The following is a 21,947-nucleotide window of genomic DNA, read 5'->3' as shown; positions in this document are numbered from 1 at the left end:
GCCTGTGTAGTCTGGAATGTGCCCAGGAGGCCACCCAAAGCCAGATCATACATGCAATTACTTCTTATTTCAAAGTTTGACATTTTTTAATTTTGGCGATGATGATGGCGTACTAGGCGAGGTACTGGATCGACATTTAGTGTACGCTTTTCACAAGTCATCTCTTAAATAAAAAAGCTATAACTTGCAATTTTCCTTCTGCTATACTTAGCTTTTTGCTCTGTTTTTTTATACAAGAAGCTATCTTTTCTATCCTATATGTTTTTTTCTGTATATGCATTCAGTTTATGTAGCCATGTCTTTGTTAGAGATTAGAATTTTCTGTTCCAAGCGAGGTGCAAAGTTCAGGCATCAGGTAGAGGGAGTTTAGGTATTACTAGGATGTGACTGTGTGACTAAGTGCATCTGCCACTGAATAGATATACTTGCAATTGGGATTAGACTTCAGCTATCATCAAAAAATTGTCAATACATCAAGTTTAAAAGGAAAAATGTGGATTTATTAATTGTGAAAATTTAAATATGCATTTCTTCTTTAGGAAAAAAAATACTTATGTTAAAATAATGGTATGTAATTAGTATGAAGAAGTTAATAGTTATCACAGGTAAGAAAGTATAACTTGTACTCTAGAGTTCTTCTATTGATTCAGGGAATTCCAGGAGGAAAACTACACTTGCGCTGCGAATCGCACGTTTAAATACAATTTTATTAATTTAAAATATGTGCGATTTTTAAACAAACTTCAAGGGACTTACAAGGCTTGCAGTTTACCATATGGTAATTCTAATGTAAGAGATTTAATATGATTCCTCTAAAATCGAGATAAGCCATGTATTGTTTGTAATTGTTAGATTTCTTTGAGAAATGAGAGTTTTTTAATGCTGTAGCTATACTTTGCTAATTGTGAAAAACAGAAAAGTGAAGTAACTCCTAAGATCTAATTTTCTCCTTATCTAAAAAAAATATATTTAAAAACAAATAAAAAGTATGAACTAATATGCAAAAAAAATTATGTGTAAATATAATTAACAGTAAACAAATAAAAATAAAATAAATTAACCACAGGTATAACCCGCAGTTCAGCTTTTTTAGTGAGTTATAAACTAGACGCTATCAGATAGCCTGCACCTTTGTATAACCCGCATAAAATTTCAATTAGTGTGTTTTACTTACCCACACCTTTTGCATAACCCGCATCGTGCTAAGAAAAAAATTTAGCGTATTTTTAGTTACCCTAATCATTTTATAAAAATGTGCGTGTGTTCTGTTTTTTCATGCTGGAGACAAGTGGGGGACGTTTAAACTCGTGAACACCAAACACGAGAACCGAGTGTCTGAACTAGTATATTTAAGTTTTTTTGGCATAAAGATAAACATAATTATCACGGATTGTCTGTAACAGCGATGTACGGAACATTCTTTTCTAATGTTTATAGAATTTTGTTATCTATTTATATCTAAGCAATCACAGTGTGCATGATAATATGAATGGCGGCAATGAGGAGGAGATAGTTGCGTGTGTCTTATTAGTTGTATTTTATATTTATTTTTGATATTTTCAGTGGCCACCTGTTGCTCGAAGGTAGCAAAGATAAAAAAGAAAATTATTATCTATACTTTAATTTTACCATTTTTCAATATTTTTAACAGGAATCAAAAATTAAGTCCTGTGCACTAGGTTGCGAAATACCTGTCAATTTAACCTAAAAATGATACCTCCTATATTGCTCTATTACCAGAAGCAAATCATTTCAATGTGCTCAATGTGATTGCAAAGATATAAATAGATTAGAATTATATTCAACACAAAAGAAAAATGATCTCCAGAATTGTGTTTCAGAGAGAGCTCGTAATATTAGCACTGGCAAGCAATAGAAAGTTAAAGCGATTTCACTGTATGAAAAAAATTAAATCGCGCATGGAGTTATATTAATGTACGCATTTTATTCCGTTGGTACTATTTACTTCATTAAATGTATAAACTTTAAATTTCACAATAAATGACAGAAAATATAAAACTTATCACATTACCCCCACCACATTATAACCTGCACCAATGGTGGAAGTCGTAAAAATCAACTTATAACCCGCGGGTTATATACTGAAAATACGGTAGATGAAAATAACATTCAATTAAATACATTTAAACCTTTTTTTTTTTAAAAAAAAACTAATTTAACCACAAGATTGTATGTTGTATTGGACTGTATTTGATAATGCAGTTGAATCTCAAAATATTTGACATTGATTTTTTTAAAAATGTAGCTTTCATCAGTTAAATCCTCTATAATAATTTGGCACGTTTGATAAATTGCAGGCCTGGACAGCTATTGCATGTATAGGCGTGCACGTGTGGGTATGGAATTTCCTGTATTTACTACTTTCGTAATGCATAATCAAATTCTAGAAAATCTCAGCACTTCTTGTTATGTTATCACATATTGTTACACTATCACTTTTTTTTATAGTTTTAAATATTTTGATATGCCCAAGCGTTTGCATCACCCAAGGTAAGCTGCTCTGTAGTTGACTATTTTTTTTTTTTTCGCCTGAAATCTTTTTCAGTAGATTTCAAATAAAAATATACAGAGATCCAGCTTTGATTTCATAATTTTACAAGAAGCAAAGTTTTGCAGATATTGTCAGTGTATATTAGTTAGTTTAACGTTGTTCTAGAAAATTGTTCACAGCCTCTTGGTGCAAGTGTTACGGGTTACCTACCAAGCAGTGCATTTACAGCTTCATCTAGTACTGAAAACTATGGCCCATTACAAGGAAGATTAAATAATTTAAAATCTGCTTGGATTCCTCAAAACTTTGATGGATCAGTACCTACTGATTACTTACAAGTAGATTTGGGTGCTGTTAAAACCATTACTGGTGTATCAACACAAGGCTTACCTGCAGGAAACTTCTTTGTGAAATCATATCACCTTTATTTTGGAGATGACGGACACATTTTCAGTAAATTCCTAAATGTGAACTCTGTTGACCATGTAAGAACTGTTTTTGTTTTCTACTTCTTTCTTCGCTAAACCAATGCTGATGTTAAAATATTATTTACAGGTGTTTGCAGGAAACATTAATGGCAATTCTATAGTTACACAGAAGTTACCATGCCCGGTTACAGCGAGATATGTGAGATTTTACCCAAAGAATTATTATGTTGGAATTGCTTTGAGGGTGGATATAGTTGGTTGTAGTTCCATTGTCAAACTGGGTAATGCATTATGATTTAACATAAAAACATAAAGTTATATATTACTTTAAATTAAAATATATTTTTTGATAATTTAATTTTCCCCATATTTTTTATAGAGAGCAAGGTTAGAAACTTCAATGTATCTGATGTGAAAAAAGATAGTATAAACATACTGTGGAAACAGGTCAAGAAAGATGTCCGCTTTTTTTATTTTTCGTATTTTATTGTTGACAATAAAATACTTTATTACATAAATCAGTTCAAAGTTGATCCATTGACGACAAGCATTCCTATTTCATATACCAAGCTTATTCCAACTTTGCAAAGTTGTACAGAATACAAGTTTATTTTGCGTGTTTATAACTTAAATGGGTGTGGATTACCTGAGGTTAGAACTGTGACAACAACAACACAGCGTGGTAGTAAGTTTGCTTATTTGTCCCTATTTTTGTCTATGCCTTATTTGTCCCTATTTTTGTCATTGACTGTTCAATATTGACATTTGACTGTCACGATACAAAATTTAAGGGTTAAATTTACTCGCAGCTAAATGTCTTTTATTTACGTAAAGACAATCCTCAAACTCAAGCAAGGAAACAACAATTTATTTTTCTAGAATCGTCTTAAGTCAATAGAAATAGATGAAATTATTTCACTTACCCTAACGTTTTCATAGAATAAATGTTTTAATAGAATAATATGTTTTCGTAAAATAAGATGTTTTCATAGAATCCTAATACGAGCGTCTTAAAAAAATCAGGATTTTTACTTTTCAAATATTTTTATAGAATTTTTTGAAAGTCGAGATACACAAGGGAGGGAGGGTTGGGCAAAAACATACAGGTGTGAGCAGGGGTAGGGGTCGTAAGAAAAAGCAATTTGATACATACCAAATTTTCATATTCACCTTTCAGTTCAATTGTTCTACGGTAATTTTTTGTTTCGAATTTGTTCACATGCAAACTTTCATGTGTTTAGAACCTATTAAACCACAAAACTTAATCGCTGTCAACAAAGCTGCGAAAACAATCACACTAAGCTGGAAGGTAATTTATTTTACAACAAACACCATCTTTACTTTAAAACTTGTCATTATTAATATATAATTAATAATTTTTGTTCTGCTGCTTTAGAAAACTGCACTTGGCTACTTGTGCTCTGACGACATCACAGAGTTTATCCTGTACTACAGAGAGGAACGTGACATTATGTTTAAAACTGTTAGATTAAGTGCTAACGTTTTAACTTATCAACTTACTGACTTAAAAAGCTGGTCAGACTACATTATAAAAATGGCGTCAAAAAATAAAATGGGACAAAGTGATTGGGCTAATGCTTATGTTCATGTTGAAGGAAAACGTAAGAAAAATTACCCTATCAACAACTTACTAACCTGAACATGCAAGTTGCATAATTTTCAACAAAATATACTAATTTTACTAACTTTATTGTTATGTTTTATTAAGGCATGAGTATACGAAAACGCTGTGATATTTTAAAATGCTTTTAATTCACCAAAACTTTATTTTGATATATTAATGTATATATTTTTAGAAAGCCTATATGATTACCTATATAATGGTATAAAAATTATTAAGAAAAAAATAAAATTTGAAGGTTTAATAAACACGAAAGAAAATGACCCCCTCCTACAAATTCAATCTCTTTTACAAAACAACTAATATCTCAAGTTTGCTGTTTGCTTTTTTGTGATCACAAGACATTGATCTAAAAACGCTTTTTTAATTTTTTCTTAATGTTTTTTACTTTTGGAGTTATTTAGTATTAAAATTTTTCCACAATTTTTGACCTCTAATTGTCAGAAAACTCATTATAACTCGCGTTCTACTCATTCTCAAGAAGTAAAAAAAAGCATTTTTAGATCAAACATTCCTCTACACTAAGCGTGCTCTCCACCCCACATCCTTTATAGTTTTGTAAAAGAGATTTAAAACGTAAGTGATACTCTCTTAAAAATTTAACACTGTGAAAAAGAGCTTTTAAGTTTCTTACAGAAATCTTATACTTCTGCATAATAATTGATCACTATGGTAACAACTATTTGTTAACAAGTTTTTCTCACATCTTCTGCTTATGCTGCACTCCTTCGCTCTTATTGGCAATTATACACAGTTGAGTATGGGTAAAACAAAAACAAATTCTAGAAACAAAAATCTTTTCGACTAGTGCTTGGCAATCGGCAGTAGAAACCTTTTGCTTTAATCTTCTTTTAGCTGGTGAGTCAAATATTTTTGTTTTGGATTTTCTTCTTTTTTTGATGATATAAAAGCTTTATGACGATAGGACATTTTTATTCGCTGTTAACTTATAAACTGGTTTTGCCATGTTTTTCACAGTAAATTATATTCAACTTCGGAAGACAAAAAAGAAAAAAAATGTCCTTATGGGAAATAGGAGAAAAACTTAAAAAGAATCTTTTAACTACATACGAAAATCATTTTCCTCTTTGAGTCGGCTATCATTTATAACCTTGAACATAATTGAGTAGTAAAAATTAATACCCAAGATGATTACGTGTGAACAAATATTTGATCTTTATCCCATAACAAAAAAGTAGTTTATGAAAAAAAAAATTTTTAGGGATAATAATATATCTTAAATACATTTTATTGCACCATTTTAAAGCCCAGATCTTTTTCTTTTTAATCACTGAAAAAAATAAAAAACCCTTTTTTTTCGTATCCTCACGTCTTAACCCTGTCTGATCATGTACATAGAGATCTAACACAGAGCAAGAGATTGACTGTTTCTTATGTTAGTTAACATTGATAAAATTTGACAGTTAGTATAGAAAGTTTTTATAAAATAGCCCTGTTTTTTTTACATATGAAGGTTTACTAACCCATCTTTCCAATTATCTTTTTACATTCTTTATCAGTTTTTTATACTACACTTCCACTATGCTAGAAATATACCTAAATCCTCTTTTATGTAATTGTTTAGTTTATAGTTTATTGGAAAAAGATGCAGGGCTAGCCTTTCTTGTGTCTAAATGAGTGTTACTAACTAACTAACTAACTAACTAACTAACTAACTAACTAACTAACCAACTGATTAAAGTTTTTTTGATTGATGCGGATTTGCTTCTTTTCTGTCATATGTATAAATTTTAAACTTTTGTGTTGTAGGTCCTGAAAACCCACCTGTTATTAAAGTGGCTGAGTCTACAAAGCCAAACACTATGCATCTTGTTTGGGAGGTTTGTATGTTTGTTTCACACATGTTTTAAAAAGTGTTATTAATACTAAGTGTGAAAGGCATGCTTAAAAAAGTAATAAATACACTTTTTTATATTTATGTGTCTTTTGTTTATATCTGTTGTATGTATGGCTAGAAATATTGCATGGACATCAATATTCATTAATTGGGATTATTGATTAGTTGTACTGGTAATACAATATACAGCCAAACCTGTGTATAATGGCCACTTAAGGAAATCAAAAATAGTCACTGTTTAAGACGGGTGCCCATGTTAAAAAGAAAGTGCTCTAACGGCTATCTCTAGTTTTGGCCGTCTAGGACGAGTTTTTGAGGTTACAGTTGTTGGGACTTTAAGAAACAAAGGTAAATAAATATGGGTTATAGGTCTAAGATGCAATGATTGCACTTGTTTATTCTCACTGGCACTGTTAGAAAACATTTGTATTCTCTAGCCATATTGTGTTCCTTATTGTCATCAGACAATTACATAAGTGTAAAAGCTTGTAGTAGGAACAAGTGCAGGGTCACTCCAGTCTTGAAGAATGAATAGTACGTTTAGGATTGTATTTTTTGTCCATGTATTAAGATCATTAGCACTCTTGATAATGTGCTATCTCTACCTATTTTATATTCCACAGTGCTATAAGGAAATTACAATCTCTTGTAAAAACTTGTAGTAGAAGCTTTTAAAAAACCTGATTGATTTAAGATATAGTGAAACTAAAAGGATTGGCTTAAAAAACGGAGTTGGTTTAAATTTTATTGCTTTAATTTTTTCAATACATATACCAAAAGAAAACAAAACATTCAAATAACCATATATAATATTTTTTAAACGTTTCTTGATCCAAAGTTTATCACAAAAATTCTACGCCATGTCCTGATGAATGTTTATATTGAAAACACAGATATTTATGTGTACACCATCGAACATGGATTTAAAATTATCAACATTTCTTGATGAAATGGATGTGGAGTTTGTGATATTTTGTAAAGGAAGTTTTAAACTTTCAATGTTTTTGTGACCACTTTATTGAGAAACATGATTTGAACAGACGTCGCTGTAATGGCTGTTTTTCTGGCAGAGTGATTCAAGATTTTACTGCAACTTGATTTTTGAATCTGCATTTATGTAGCTATGTTTTAACGATTCTCTGGCGATGTTATTTGTTTATATTTATAGCTACCATTATAGTTGCTATGAGTTTAAAAGTTATATGCTGTTTATGCTGTATAAAGCCTGTCGTTAAGGCTTTTTAGCCATTCAGAGCTGCTGATTTCCCGTATAAACCAGTTGAAAATGGCTATCAGTTGTTATCTTGCATTGGTCAAATTCTCAAAAAGTTTTTAAATTTTGGCATGCTTTTCAAATTGCAGCCCTGCAATTTTTAGTAATAAATTAACCTGCCTCTTTTGACCCTCTCTTTAATGAAACCAGTGGCTCTATTACACAACCAGTATATAGCCAACAAGTAACCAATGTTGCACACCTTTAAAGCACATTGTTTTTGTTTTTGTGAAAACTTTGTTGAAGCAAACTTTGTATGTCCTGTAAAATATTCAATAAATATAACTCGCATACTACATGATAATAAGATAAAGTTGTACTATTTTAAAGTTTAAAAATCGTCAAATAACAGTCACTCGTCTTTAACATAAATATTTATGGTTTTCTTAGGTGATTGTTATACACTGGTTTGACTGTAATTTATAATGTGAAAAAATGTTTGTTTGAATAAAATAGTAGATGTTTCACAAGTGAATAATAAAATTAGGAACAACTTGCACAAAATATTACAAATATAGGTCACTACTGCTAAATAATGTCAAACCAGAAAACTAATTTTATTTAAGGAAATTCATAAAAGGTCTTCTTCACAACTGACATTTAAACCCTATAACTATAATCATTCCTATTTATGTATAGGACAAAGATGAAGTTTAAAACATAGAATATGTATATTTAAAAACAACTAATGGTTTGACCTGCAGTTGCACGAAAGTAGTTTTATGGCATGCTTTGTTGTTTTGATTGTTATTATACATTTTTATTTGATATTATATATTTGCATAGTTACAGATTGCCACAAATACAGTAAAAGTATACAAAAACATTACACATTATTAAGAGATAATGTGACATGCAGTACATGCAAACATGCAACAAAGATAGTTCCACTGACATAAAATAATTACAGCGTACGTACAGCTACTGCGTAATACAACTACCACATTTCGCCACCAAAATTTTAATTTTAGAAATGATGTTGATACCAGTGTGTTAGAATAATCACATGTGATTTTTATGAAAGTAACAACAAATCTAAGAATTTTTGCATTTAGTTTATAAAAAAATAAAATTCCTTGTTTGTTTTAGAATCCGTCAGATTTAGATGAAGGAGTGTTCAGTATTTCAATACATTATCGACAGGAAGGATCGAGGAATAAATGGATGCAAATTGGCTTCACAAATAAAAATCTTCAAACTGAGGCTGATATCCCTAGTTTGTTATCATGGACAAAATACGAAGTCTTTGTACTTTTATTTGACTTCAAGTACAACATGTCATCAAACACAAAAACAGTTCTTGTTACTGGGACAGGTTAGCATATAAAATGAATTTAGCAATTTGAATATTTTCAAACTTCGTGTTTTGAAATCTTCTTTGTTTTAATTTTAGCACCAGGTGCTGCTCCTGCGAATCTGACATTTGCGAATGTGTTAACCACTACGTCAATAGGGTTACAATGGAGTGCATTGCCTTCGAAATACATACCTACAGGTTTTCAAGGTTATCAAATCTTTTATGCAGCAGGTAAAGAAGCCTTTAAAAGCTCACATAGCTCACCAACAAAAGACCTTCACAGAGTTGTAAAAGGTTTAAAGCGTGATACTGAGTATTTGTTCAAAGTTGCAGCTGTTTCGAACTCTGTGTTAGGTCCGTTTTCGCAAGAGATAAAAGTATCCACTGCCAGTGGTAAGTCTTCTTGCATGTATTTGTTTCAAAATCAAGGTAAAATGTCATTGTTTAGGTAAATCGAGCTCTCAAGCAGGATCAGTTTTTTGGAAGTTAAACTGCATTAAGAAAATATTAAACATTTTTCTAAGTAAACAATGACAAATGGATTATGGCATAGTTGATCAGAAAATTTTTCTTCTTTTGATAAAAGGTTTTCATTTTTTTATAGGACCATTACAACCACCAGTCATTACAGCATTGAAAAGCAGAGTCCCCAACAGTTTTTATATCCAGTGGAATGTAGTTAGTATTTTAGTATTTCTTTATGCATTCTGAGACTATGCTTTTCAAAATTTTGCTCAAACAAGGTGTGCTTGCTCACAATGAACTATTTTATTGGTTTTAGAGCTCAGATGTAAAAGGCATGAATTTTGTGTTGTTTTATAAACAACAATATCTTATTGACACATGGGTAAAAATTGATGTTGGAAGTGCTAATGATTACACCGTATCAAAATTACTATCTTGGAAACAGTACGACGTAAAAATTTTAATGAAAAGTTTGGGGAGGAGTAGCGAGTCTATCCTGCGTTCAGTGTTTGTAGTTGGTACTGGTGAGTTTTGTTTACATTCCTTGATACACAAGTTGCGTATCTTTGGATAAAAAGAACAGAAATAACAGTTACATTTGTAGTTGTGGTATATTTTCAGTGTGACAATAAACATAAATTTAGTTGCAAAAACATTCTTTAATAAAAAATTTCTACACTCAACCCTTAAAATTGGGACTTTTTACGGGATTTATATGGAACCTCACCATGTTAGGATTTTTTCGTGATACCAAAAATGACCAATTAAATTCTCTTGGCACTTAATTTTGCGTTCTTAGAGGTTCCCGCTTAAAATGACTTGGTACTTAATTGGACGTCATCCTCCACGAAAACAATTAGCTATACTACGATGTTGTATAACACTAGGAAAAACAGATAATATCATTTTGACGCAACCCTAAAAATGTACCTAAATTGTACTAAGTGGCTGTTGTTTGCTTTTAGAATATATAAAAACTTGTATCATTATTTACAGAGTATCCCAACTAGTTCAAATAAGGCCCCAGTCTAATACCATGGTAACTTAATTAGGTAAGATAGCTCTTTGGCACTGTGCGCTTATTCTAGGTAGTTATTTAGACACTGGGCACTTAATCTGTTATTTGTGGTATTCCAGTCAACCAGAATTCACATCAACAATTTATTTATGTTGAAAAAATGTTTGCAGAATTATTATTAAACCCACATTAACATTTTTTTAATTCAATTTTTTTTACGTCCATCAAGACTTAAAAATCTAAAAATCCGTGCATAAATATAAAGAATGACATTTTGCTGACATAAATTAGTATATTTTTAGTAAATTACATAAACATGTCAGTGCTTGCTGCTTGTATGTAAAAGTAATAGCATAAATTATTCCTAAAAAACAGACTATTTTTATTGATTTTTCTAGTTCCTGGAAAGGCACCGACAGGTTTAAACATGAAAAGCATGAATTATACAAGCATTCAAATTGAATGGCAAAACATTGATCCAAAGTTCGTTTATGGAACATTGCTTGGATATGTTGTTACTTATGAAGTTGACGGTGATAGTAATTCTGCACAAACAAACTTCACGACTGCTAAAGCAATGACCCTGGGTAGTCTTAAACCAAATACTACTTATAAGGTTAAAGTTGCTGGAAAAACTGCAAACGGTGTTGGTGTAAACAGCAGTGCAATTTTGGTCAGCACAAAACGAAGTAATCACGTGTTTGTTTTTTCTTTGTAGTAGCTTATATACTAATTGATGTAGTGTACGTGTTAAAACTATTTCAAGGATCTGTACCAGTTTAAGATTTTTTGTATCATAGTACATGTTCCTGAGGTTCCTGTTGTGCAAACAGTGGAAAGTCCTACATCGAGGACAATCAGAATAACATATATAATAAATGGGAAAAGCTTTCGCGACGTTGACTTCCTTATGCTTCAACTTGAAAATCTTCGAACTAAGGAAAAAAAATTTCCCGAGGTTCTAGTTTCTTCGCCTTCTGAACATATCGCAACCAACACTTTGACTGTACAAGTGGATCCTTTTACTAAATATAAAATAAATATCAAGGCTTGCATTCTATCAATATGCAGTGGATTTTCGCGTCCTAAAGTTATATTGACAGGAGAAGAAAAACCAGCCAAAGTTTCTAATCTAACTGTAACAAAAACATCTGATTATGTTAGTATTAGTTGGCTACCACCTGAACGAATTCCTGGAATTTTAAGATACTACATTATCGATGTTAAATACGATGCACTGCCTTCGCCAGTCGATAATTATCCCAAGAAAGTAGAAAACACCACCCTGAGTTATATTTTTACTGATCTGCGACCGCACACACCACTTCGGATCATTGTGAAAGCAGCAACTATCGTAGAAGGTGAAGGAGTTGAAATAACAGTTGTTACTCCAGAGGGAAAGCCAGGCGCACCAGCCAATGTCAAAGTTGTAACTTTGCAGGAAACTAGAATGATGTCTGTAAAATGGGACGAACCGGACTATCCAAATGGAAACATAACAATGTACAAGGTGAGGATGATTTACATTTTTTTTGAAATTATAATTTTGTGAATTATTTAAAGTAGTTATTGGTAAAGAATTCATCAAACAAAAGTAAAACTATGCATTTGGACTGAAGATCACATGGGAGTTCTGTGAGAGGAAATTTTACAGCTTCTGAATTCTGAACCAGGGTGCAATAACTCTTAAGAAATCTGTGTGATAAGCCTAGGAAAAGTATTTGATATGTCTTGCAGTAGTCATTAATATTCATCTGTTTCCTTCATCGGTAGGTGGTTTACCATGGCTACAAACCATACAACCCATCATTCAAACACATGGATAAAGTAGAAGTAAATAAAACACAGAGACTTTTGAGAATTTTTGGCCTTAAACCTGGAACGATATATAATGTAAAAGTGTATGCAAAGACTTCTAAAGGTTATGGTTCTCCATCTCCTGATATTCTCATTATTACCAAGGTCAAAGGTAGAGTTTGTTATTTTGAATAATGTAAAGCCAATGTCATTGAGAAAACGACTTTTATTTGAGTTGAAAAAGAATCGAATCCTCTCTTTTCGTTTTAATGTAATTTTTTTTATCAATATTTCCTTTTAATGGTTTCTAATATTTATTATCATTACTATTATTATTATTATTATTATTATTATGACTTGCTTGGCTTTATTTGTACTGTTATCACTGCAGGTCCTGCGAAATGGTCCTGGACCATTATTTGAGCCCCCATTTTTAACTTCAATTAAAGTCCTTTTTAGCTTCATATCAGTGCGAACATGCAACTGTATACCTGTTGAACCAATTGTATTCTTATGCTGAAAAACAGGGAGAAAGGCTCTATTAACGTTTACCAATTTTTTTCTCCCTGTATTTATTTGTTATTTGTAATTTACTCTATTTTCTTTATTTGTTTTTGTTTTAGCTCCTGTTGAGCCAGCACCACCCATTTCATACCCATCAGAAATCACTTCAAACACTATACCAGTTCAATTAAAACCTGCCCCACAAGAAAATGGTAAAATTGAGTAAGTAAACAATTTTATCTCGCAAAACAACCAGCATGTTGGTTGCCATAAATAGGTACGCAACCTGTGTGACTACAAGCAAAAACAAACCCTCCACTGCATCACAGTTTCTACTATGTTTTTGTATCAGGCTGCTTCCTTTATTTAGCTCCTATGACATTATCATTGAGATATTAGAGGGAGACAATGCAAATAAAGTAGAAAGAAGAACTCGAAAAGAGATTGTCCAGTTGCCAGCCAAAATTAACGATTATAAAACAGCCATTAAAAATAATGAGAATTTTTATATAACTGCCAATCTCGATGGAGATAAATTGCAGTCGTCAGCTAAATTCGTCGTTGGAGATGGCGGAACGTACGGTGGGTATAGAAATCAACCACTTGCTCCAGAAACCAGTTACATGTTGCATGTCAGAGCTGTGACCGTTAAAGATGGTGTAAGTTTTCTTTGGAATTTGATATTTAACTTTTGCGAGTCATCTAATAGGTTTTTTATGTATATTAATTGATCAATCCTGGATTACATCTTATTTTGAATTAAATTGAACCAAATATGTGATTTATATTGTGGTAACTGTTCGTTATGATACAGTTAGTTCAGTAGTGTTACCTAGCTTTCTCTAAATCAAGTAAAATGCAGATTATTTTTAGGAAAAGGAATCCAGTATTTATGTCTAATAGTAAAGGAATAAACAAGTCTCACAAAATTTTTTTTGCATGTACCATTTTGGTGGTAAATCGAGTCTAGCATTATCGATACGTTAGCTCAAAATTCAATTAAAAATAGGCCAACATGTCGGTACGGTGCATAGGTAAATCTTTATCATGCAACATTCGTCTTTTTCATTCTCAACAGAGAATGATTCACCTCGATCTGACCTCTGATTAACGCGGGCGAGTATAATCCGTGCGAGTCATATTAAAGAGGAAATACTTTACTCGTCGGTAATATACTGCTGGCAGTGAGCGGAATTCGACCCGCGGTCCCCAGAACTGGGAGCCGAAAACGAATGCACTATCTGAGTCCATCACTAGCATATTGCCGCACGTAGTGTTGTGGGTTCGTGTGTGGCTCCCAATTCTGGGGACAACGAATCGAATCCACCTCGCTGCCTGGCAGTATGTTAGTGATAAGCAAAGTAGTTCTTCTTCAATATGTCACTACTGTTTTTCATTGGTAAAAAAAGTCGACCAACATCAAGCATTTTTTTTTAAATAATTATTTTTCATAGTGTTTATATGGTCTGCCTTTAATTTATTTATTTGATTAAGCTGTATGCTATTTTGACAAACAAGTTATTAATCGAGAAAGTAATATATAGAAATTAGAAAAATTACTATATTCGAATTGATATTCTAATTCATTCATGGCTAACATGGCTTGGTGTGATCATCAAATTAGTTCAACATAAACATTGTTGGCTAGTTTGTACATGTTGAGCTTTGGTTGATTTATAAGGGATTCTAGTTCTTTAGTACTATGTATCAACAGTAATACTTTGAGCACATTTTTTTAGAATAAACTGTATGGACCTGCTACAAGTATAGTTCTCCCAAAAACCAGTACGTGAATTCCTCTTGTTGTTAATTGCTTACTTTTTTATTAAACATTGCATTTAACGATTATAAAAAAAAATACCAACACTCGTGTTACTTCATATCTTTCTTATTCATTTTACAAGTCACTCACAAGACAAGAAATTGAAATTTAAAAGCAGAAAAACATCATGAGACGTAATTGGTTTCAGTTATGTGAGTGTCCTTTAACATTTTGTGTTTCAGGTAAAAAGGCAGAGGACCCTAAAGGTTTTCCCATCCCATTGCCTGCGCTGATTGGTGGTGGTGCAGGTTTTTTGTTGCTTGTTGTTATCATTGTTGTGGTTGTGTTGTATTTGAGGTAGGCCTGTAATTGGTTGCTTTTGTGGGATAATTGTGCGTTTTAGGCGGAGATGGTGTAGTGGTAGTAATCACAAGGTTTCAGGTATGAGTACCCACTCCGGCGCACTTTAAATGTAGTGTTTTTAGCCCATTTGGTGCCGTCTGACCGCTAACCTGCTTATGTGGTAGGCAGGCAAGTTAGAGCAATGCTATACGTATCTCTAACAGTAATGTAACATAGTTACGGTCGGAGGGGAGAAAGAGCCAGCCGTAAGATGGAATCACCAAGGACGTTAAATATTTCCGTTACTAACTTTTAAATGGTAATTTTGGCAAAAAAAAAGTTCAATGAAACATCTTTAGCAAGCACTTCTAGAGTTGGATTAAGATTGACGAAAATTATTGACTCGATCTTTTGCAGCACCAGAATATAATAGTGACACAATATGACACCGAAGCACTTGACCGTGTGTGATAAACTTCGTATATTTGCAATGAATCCAATATTTTTCTCTTTTATCATTATGTTTATCAGAAAAAATATCAGTGTTCTAAATTTTTATACGAAATATGGTTAACATTAAAAATGCTGATTAAGAATGCAGATTAAGAATGCAGGCAGTGATAGATTTTGAACCATGAGGTTTTAAACCTTCTAATATTTTTAGGCCTATATGCTAAAAGCAACTTTAACTCTACATAAATAGTATATTTAAGTAGAGTTAAAAGGGGACAGAACTTTCAAATTCAAAGTATGTGTGTTGTAGTAACGGCAGAGTTTCTCTTTCTTAAGATCTTCAAGAAGAAAGAAAAAAGATAAGATGGATCCGTATGAACTTGGTTTAATTAGAATTCGGACAGCTTCAGAAATAGGTAAAAGGGGGTCTTATTTGAAGTACAATAATTTTATTTAAACTATAATTTTATTTTATAAATCAATTTTGGTTTCTATTGCTGAAAGCATATGTTTTAAATTTCATATTGTTTTTCAGTTCCATTAGTTCACGACCGGCCAGCTTCACTGAGTGGAGACTATTTAGTCCATCCAGACCATCCACCAATAGCAGCGACGCTGTTCCCAAAACAAGTCGCAAAACTTCACCGCAGTGATAATAATGGCTTTAAAGCAGAGTACAATCAACAACAAATAGGGAAAGAATTCTCATGGGATATTGCTCATCTGCCCGAGAATGCACCAAAAAACAGATACGCAAATATCGTAGCATGTAAGTGCCAATTACAGCGTACATTCTGGTTTTCGAGTTAACCTGTATTTATTTCCAGGAAAAGGTTTTCTGCTGGTAATTTCCACTTCATATTATTGTGCATATTTTAATATAGAAAGTATCGCACTTTGTGCAATTCTCACATAAATAATCTGATTGGTTGACTATTTTTTTGCCTGTTGTTTCCACACAGAACGCTAACAAAAAGTTAAACCCGTTCCATTTCGCGAAAAAATCCCTTAAAGTGGAAACAGCCTTTAGGCGGTGTTTTGCATACGAGTCAACCTGCTGTATTTCGTATCTATTTTCGGATGGATGCAATAAAGTAGTTTCCAGTAAATTTTTAATTTATTGTTTTCACCATTGGTAGCTAAAATAAGATTAGGCGAGGCCATAGTATATACGTTCATTAACAAATTGTCCTGTAACTAAGCCCCCCCTCCAATGGGTCAGCCTGTTAATAAATTTGGCGTGTTTTTTTTAGATGATCATTCTAGAGTGATTTTATCGAGCATAGATGGCTTACCTAACTCAGACTACATTAACGCTTCATATATTGACGTGAGTTCATAGTAATGTTTCCCTTTATGCAAACGGACGAAGAGTGACATATGTATAGCACTCTCTCTTTATACCTTTTTAGGGTTACAAGAAACCAAATGCTTATATATCCACACAAGGTAAATGTTGAAACCACAATAGCAAGTTTTTTGTGTCGCCTGTTTTCTTATGTTTAGCTAAAATACACTCAACGAACATTTTATCCGATATGAGGTAAAATTCCGTCGCATTAACACAGAGCTTTCATGTATACCGTGTTTTCTCTAATAAGCCACCCCTTCCAAACCCGACATTTTTAGTAAGTATCCGGCGCTTATTAGAGAAAATTCAGTGCATGCGGTTACCCAATAAAAGTATTATAAAGTTTGCTTCCAATTTTCTTGCTAAATACGTTAAATATTGTTTTTTTACTGTATTTTCAATGATTCTAGGTCCATTACCTGCCACCTTTAATGACTTCTGGCGCATGGTTTGGGAAGTTCGATCCACTGCCATTGTAATGTTGACGAACTTACAAGAAAAAAACAAAGTAATTTGTTGTTTCAAGTTTTTGTGAAACTAAATGCCAATAAAAATAATCGAATCAGATATATCAAGATGTTGAATTTTTTTAAATGACAATTTATATTAAAGTTTTAGTAAATCTTTGTCAAATTATCCAGAAAGACAATCACATCAACCCTCGCAAAAATCTCCAAATTTTGATTAAATCATGGAGGTATACCTCCATGATTAAACCCACACTGAAATGATCATATATTATAACGCTACCAAAAGTTTGCTTCTCTTAAATTTTAAAAAAATTGTTAGTGATTAAATAATCGTAAACGTTTTTTAGTTAAAATGTCACAAGTACTGGCCCGATGATTGTACGGAGTATGGCGATATAATAGTCACACTTGTTCGGAATGAGCCGTTTGCAGACTACACCATTCGTACGTTCAAATTAGAATTGGCTGGTCAGCAAAAGGTAACTTATCTTGTAAATAAGCGCTCTTGCCATAAGAAAATGTTTTTATTTCATCGAGTTTACAACTTCCGTTTTTGTAGTATTATTTTAAAAAATAATAACATAAAACACACATATAATAGAAATATTTCATTCTATTTTATAGGAGTATATATTTTGTTTTTGGCTGTTAAGAAATGATATTATTAAACACTACTTAATTTTTGTCTAGAATTCATGTGACATTCAAGAGGTTAGACAATTCCATTTTACTGGCTGGCCAGATCACGGAGTGCCATTATATCCTACGACGATCTTAAACTTCAGAAAGAAAGTCCGATTAGATACTATTCCTGACGAAGGCCCGGTTATTGTCCATTGTTCGTAAGTACAGCTTCTAAATAATCTAATAACTTTTGTTCTGTTGGTTTAAAATAATCCCTCCCCCCCTCCTCCGCCTATAGTTGTTCCCATATTTACTGCAACTTGTAAAACTATTTTTAGTGCTGGTGTTGGGAGAACTGGTGCATATATTGTCATCGACAATATGTTGGATCGAATTCAGGCCAACAATGATGTAGATATTTTTAACACAATAGCGGTGATGAGAAGAAGAAGGATCGCGATGGTCCAGACGGAAGTACGCCACTGTGCAGACAGTTTTTTTTAATTTTCTTCTGTTTGTAATTAGTTTTCTAATTTTTCTTCCGTTTGGTCTATCAGTCTTTCAGAACATGCTCCCGAAATTAATTTCGAAAGATCGAATAAAACAGCAGTGTCAAAGAATTTGTATACTTCGCTGGTTTTATGTTTTCTATTTTAATTTTATTACGTAAATAAGAGAACAAAAAAAAATATGAAAATTATTGGCAAAACAAACAAACGAACGAACAAACAAACAAAACCTGATTTCTGGACATGGTGTTAAGTTGGAGTCAAAAATGTTACATAAAAACTTTATTTCATGACTAATCTTTTTGCCATTCTAACTCTAGGAACAATATATATTCGTTCACGACGCTATTGTGGAATATTTGCTCACTGGTGAGACTCAGGTACCGTTGCAAGAATTAAGGCAAACTATCAGAAAATTGGACCAAATCGAACCAGATTCCAAAGTCTCAGGGTTTGAAAAGCAGTGGAAGGTATGGTTAATTTTTTTCGTCGTCTGTTCGTTCGTTCGTTCGTTCGTTCTTTAATCTAATGCTGCTTTATGTTGTTTAGACGTTAAATCACGCCAGTCCAATACTACCGAAAAGCGAATTCCACTCTGCTTTACAACCTGAAAACATACACAAAAACAGATACTCAACTGCACTCCCTGCTGATATTAATAGAGTTTTGTTGCTCCCTGTGGACGATAAAGAATCTACCACCTACATAAACGCGGTTTATGTGGATAGCTACAGACAACGAAACGCGTTTATACTGACACAGAGTCCACTGCCAAAGACGGTGATAGATTTCTGGAGGATGGTGAGCGAACATGGAACAACGTCTATTATCATGCTGAATGCAGTGGACGAGGGCGATGTATGTTATATCTTATTACACCGAAGTTTAAAAGACTTCACCTTTAGCCGTAAAACTGACAACTTTGAGGTTAATACTATGAGAACTTGTGAATATCACAGTAGTATTTTGCAAACGTTATTTATATCTTTTAGGATTATGCGAAGTTTTGGCCCGACTCTGGTGTCCGAGACTATGAGATGATATCAGTTGAAGCTCTACCTGCCAGTAAAAAGGATGATATGTCTACAAACAGTTTCTTGAAGCCCATGTATAGAACGCCTCCAACTGAGCTAGTAGTGAGAAACTTCCAGGTCACAGATACAAGGGTAACTATTCAATCTAATTTTGTTTAACAAGCAAGATCATTTATGGTCTCGTGTTGTTGTTTAATTGGAAGAAGTTTGCCTGATATCGAGGCTGTGCTTTGAAATGACTCGTGGAGTTTTTTTGCGTAGAAATTCAACTTTCCAAGCACAAGGCGCAAAAATGCATCTTAAACTGTGTGTGTTGAGGCTTCGTAAGGAAATCTTAAAAAAAGTGAAGTTAAAATACATTCTGTTGTTTATAAGATGCACAAAATTATTTGTCCAAAATCCAGATGAGAAGTACACAGACGCTTGTTGTTATTTTTATTTGGAATAGCAGACCACAAGAAGTTCGATTCGTTTAAAAACTGTGATGTCTTATTTTAACTGTCCTATGTTTAGAATCCAAATAATTCATTTCAAGTTAAACTTTTCCAATACCATGGATGGACGGAGACACGTGTGCCAAACTCATGCAAAGCAATAATAAATCTTCTAACGCAACTGGAACGTTGGCAACAGCAGTCCGGACAGGGTCCGATTACTATAATGTGTAGTGACGGGATAGGACGCAGTGGTGCCCTCGCTGCCATTATACATGTTCTTGAGCGCATTAAGGTGGATAAAGTGTTTGATGTGTTTCAAGCGATCAAAAAAATGAGGATACAACGACCTCATGTTGTCAAATACATGGTAGGGTTATTATTGTCATTTCTGAAGAAAATAATAAGTTAACAGGTGTCCTCTTTCGTTAAAAGTTCATGTATCCCCAGACATCGTTTTTTAATTACTTGTTTTTCATGTCACCTTGACAGCTATTTTTAAACTTTAAAAATTTATCAGTATATTGTCTTTCTTTGTCAGAAAAATGCGGAAAAACATTCTTTTAGTTGGATTTTTAGCCTGCGACAGTCATTCGTGAAAAGTAATCCCCTTACGGTATTTTGCAATTCGCGAGTAAATCTTCTTTACTGTTATTTCATTTAACTTCGCGAGTTTTTTTTTTCATCCAATCCTTTATTTATTTAGGACCAGTATCAATATATCCACTTTGCTGTACAAGAGTACTTAAATGCTTTTGATGATTACACGAAGTTATGAGCGAGGTTTTGACACAGGTTGTAAGAACGATAAAGATGGCAGTTTATTTATTCGGATACAAAATTAAAAATTATATTTATATGATTTGGGAAAGCTTCCTTTCAGCAGCTTTTTCTGTTACTTACTTTTTCTTTGAAGGAAAGTTCTCTCACAATGAGATTGTACACAATGAGAAGAAAAAATTTGAGTTTATTTTTTCATTCTTTTCCAACCATTACATGCTTACTTATTAAAACATGCTTCTTAAAAAAAATGATGTTCTTGCTCTACTTCTTTATATCCTGACAAAGCAATTTGATTACTCGAAGATTTCATCGATATTACTCGAAGACATTTCGTCGATATTACTCGAAGATTTCATCGATATTACTCGAATTTGTTATTGACATTATTCAATTTCATTATTTGTTGCGATGTGACGTAACAACGGAAACAGATTTTCGCGCGGAAAATGAAAATTTTTAATAAAAATATGGCGGAAATCTTTTCATTTAATTTAGATGCATATGTACATATTTATATATATATAATTTTTTTTCCTTTTTTTGGCTGAGTCCAGCATAATCATATTTTTATATCGAAAAGAATTTTATCTATATGTTCTTTGTTAAGTGTTCATTTTTTACTTGTGTTTTCGTGTACATGTTGCGTTTTTTAAAAGTTTGATTCTCGACAACGTTACAACGTTTATCAGCTTCCCAAAATAGCGAACTTTGAATTTAATTTTAAGTCGTGCATGGTCGGCGAAGCTTCTTCTTTTAAAAAATGATAAAGTGGTTTCAAATTCCTGCTCGTATTTGCACAGGAAGTTAGGGAAAAAAAGGCTACCAAAAATTATATGCTTTTCAAAACCCATAAAATAACGAGAAGAAGTAGTGTCCTCCAACTCATGGAATCAACAACGTTTTATGGAATGTAAAGCTTCGTTGCCGTTCTTGTACTTTGTAATTTTTATTTTGCTTGTGGATATGTCTCAGAGATATTGTAGTTTATAAGTTATTGTATTGTAAAAAAAGGACAGCTTTAATCTTATCGTGTCGCTTTTCACTCACATTTTCGTATCGAATCCCCGTTTTGTTGACCACATTGAGAAAAAATCAATATGTGACTAAACTTCACTTTTACGAGATTGTAAAGCATTTTGTAAGAAATAAATTAATTTCATGAGAATACGCGGATTTTTGTCTGCGTGAGAATCATCCTAATTATTCTTTGTTATTCTGTTTTTTTTTTATATATATTTTTAACAGCAAACCGACGTCCAAGAAAATCTGGTAATGTTTGATATTTTATACCATATAAAATCAGCTTTTAGAGTGTCCCGCCAAAATTTGTTGTTCCAGTTATAAACTATCAAAAATGTTGTTTCGAAATAGTTGAAACGCATTGCAAAACA

General features: G+C 32.7%; 1 protein-coding gene across 1 annotated transcript; it reads left to right on the top strand.

The window, feature by feature from the left end:
* The first annotated feature begins 517 nt into the window (after window positions 1–517).
* On the top strand, window positions 518–21,721 carry LOC130655422 (receptor-type tyrosine-protein phosphatase mu-like). Its single transcript, XM_057458176.1, has 32 exons — window positions 518–605; window positions 2,470–2,511; window positions 2,678–2,997; window positions 3,068–3,221; window positions 3,320–3,625; window positions 4,182–4,249; window positions 4,337–4,562; window positions 6,353–6,423; window positions 8,803–9,028; window positions 9,107–9,403; window positions 9,615–9,688; window positions 9,792–9,999; window positions 10,892–11,182; window positions 11,294–12,003; window positions 12,267–12,462; window positions 12,914–13,016; window positions 13,165–13,453; window positions 14,534–14,579; window positions 14,799–14,913; window positions 15,688–15,767; window positions 15,887–16,120; window positions 16,605–16,681; window positions 16,764–16,800; window positions 17,113–17,210; window positions 17,520–17,651; window positions 17,863–18,014; window positions 18,135–18,270; window positions 18,626–18,775; window positions 18,855–19,163; window positions 19,298–19,471; window positions 19,853–20,143; window positions 20,480–21,721. The coding sequence occupies exons 1-32, from the start codon at window positions 581–583 to the stop codon at window positions 20,549–20,551; spliced, it is 5,709 nt and encodes a 1,902-aa protein (XP_057314159.1). The 5' UTR covers window positions 518–580; the 3' UTR covers window positions 20,552–21,721.
* Window positions 21,722–21,947: the final 226 nt, after the last annotated feature.

This window comes from Hydractinia symbiolongicarpus, chromosome 8 (assembly GCF_029227915.1).
Source record: "Hydractinia symbiolongicarpus strain clone_291-10 chromosome 8, HSymV2.1, whole genome shotgun sequence".
Taxonomy (NCBI): Eukaryota; Metazoa; Cnidaria; class Hydrozoa; order Anthoathecata; family Hydractiniidae; genus Hydractinia; species Hydractinia symbiolongicarpus.
The sequence above is the reverse complement of the archived record's forward strand: the minus strand, read 5'-3'. Positions and strand labels throughout refer to the sequence as shown.

Excerpts from the sequence above, each read along its gene's own strand:
- LOC130655422 (XM_057458176.1), top strand. The coding sequence starts at position 581 with ATGAAGAAGTTAATAGTTATCACAG. Across the intron at positions 606-2,469 it reads GAAGTTAATAGTTATCACAG|TTTTAAATATTTTGATATGC; the intron begins GTAAGAAAGTAT and ends TTTTTTTTATAG. Across the intron at positions 2,512-2,677 it reads AAGCGTTTGCATCACCCAAG|AAAATTGTTCACAGCCTCTT; the intron begins GTAAGCTGCTCT and ends ACGTTGTTCTAG.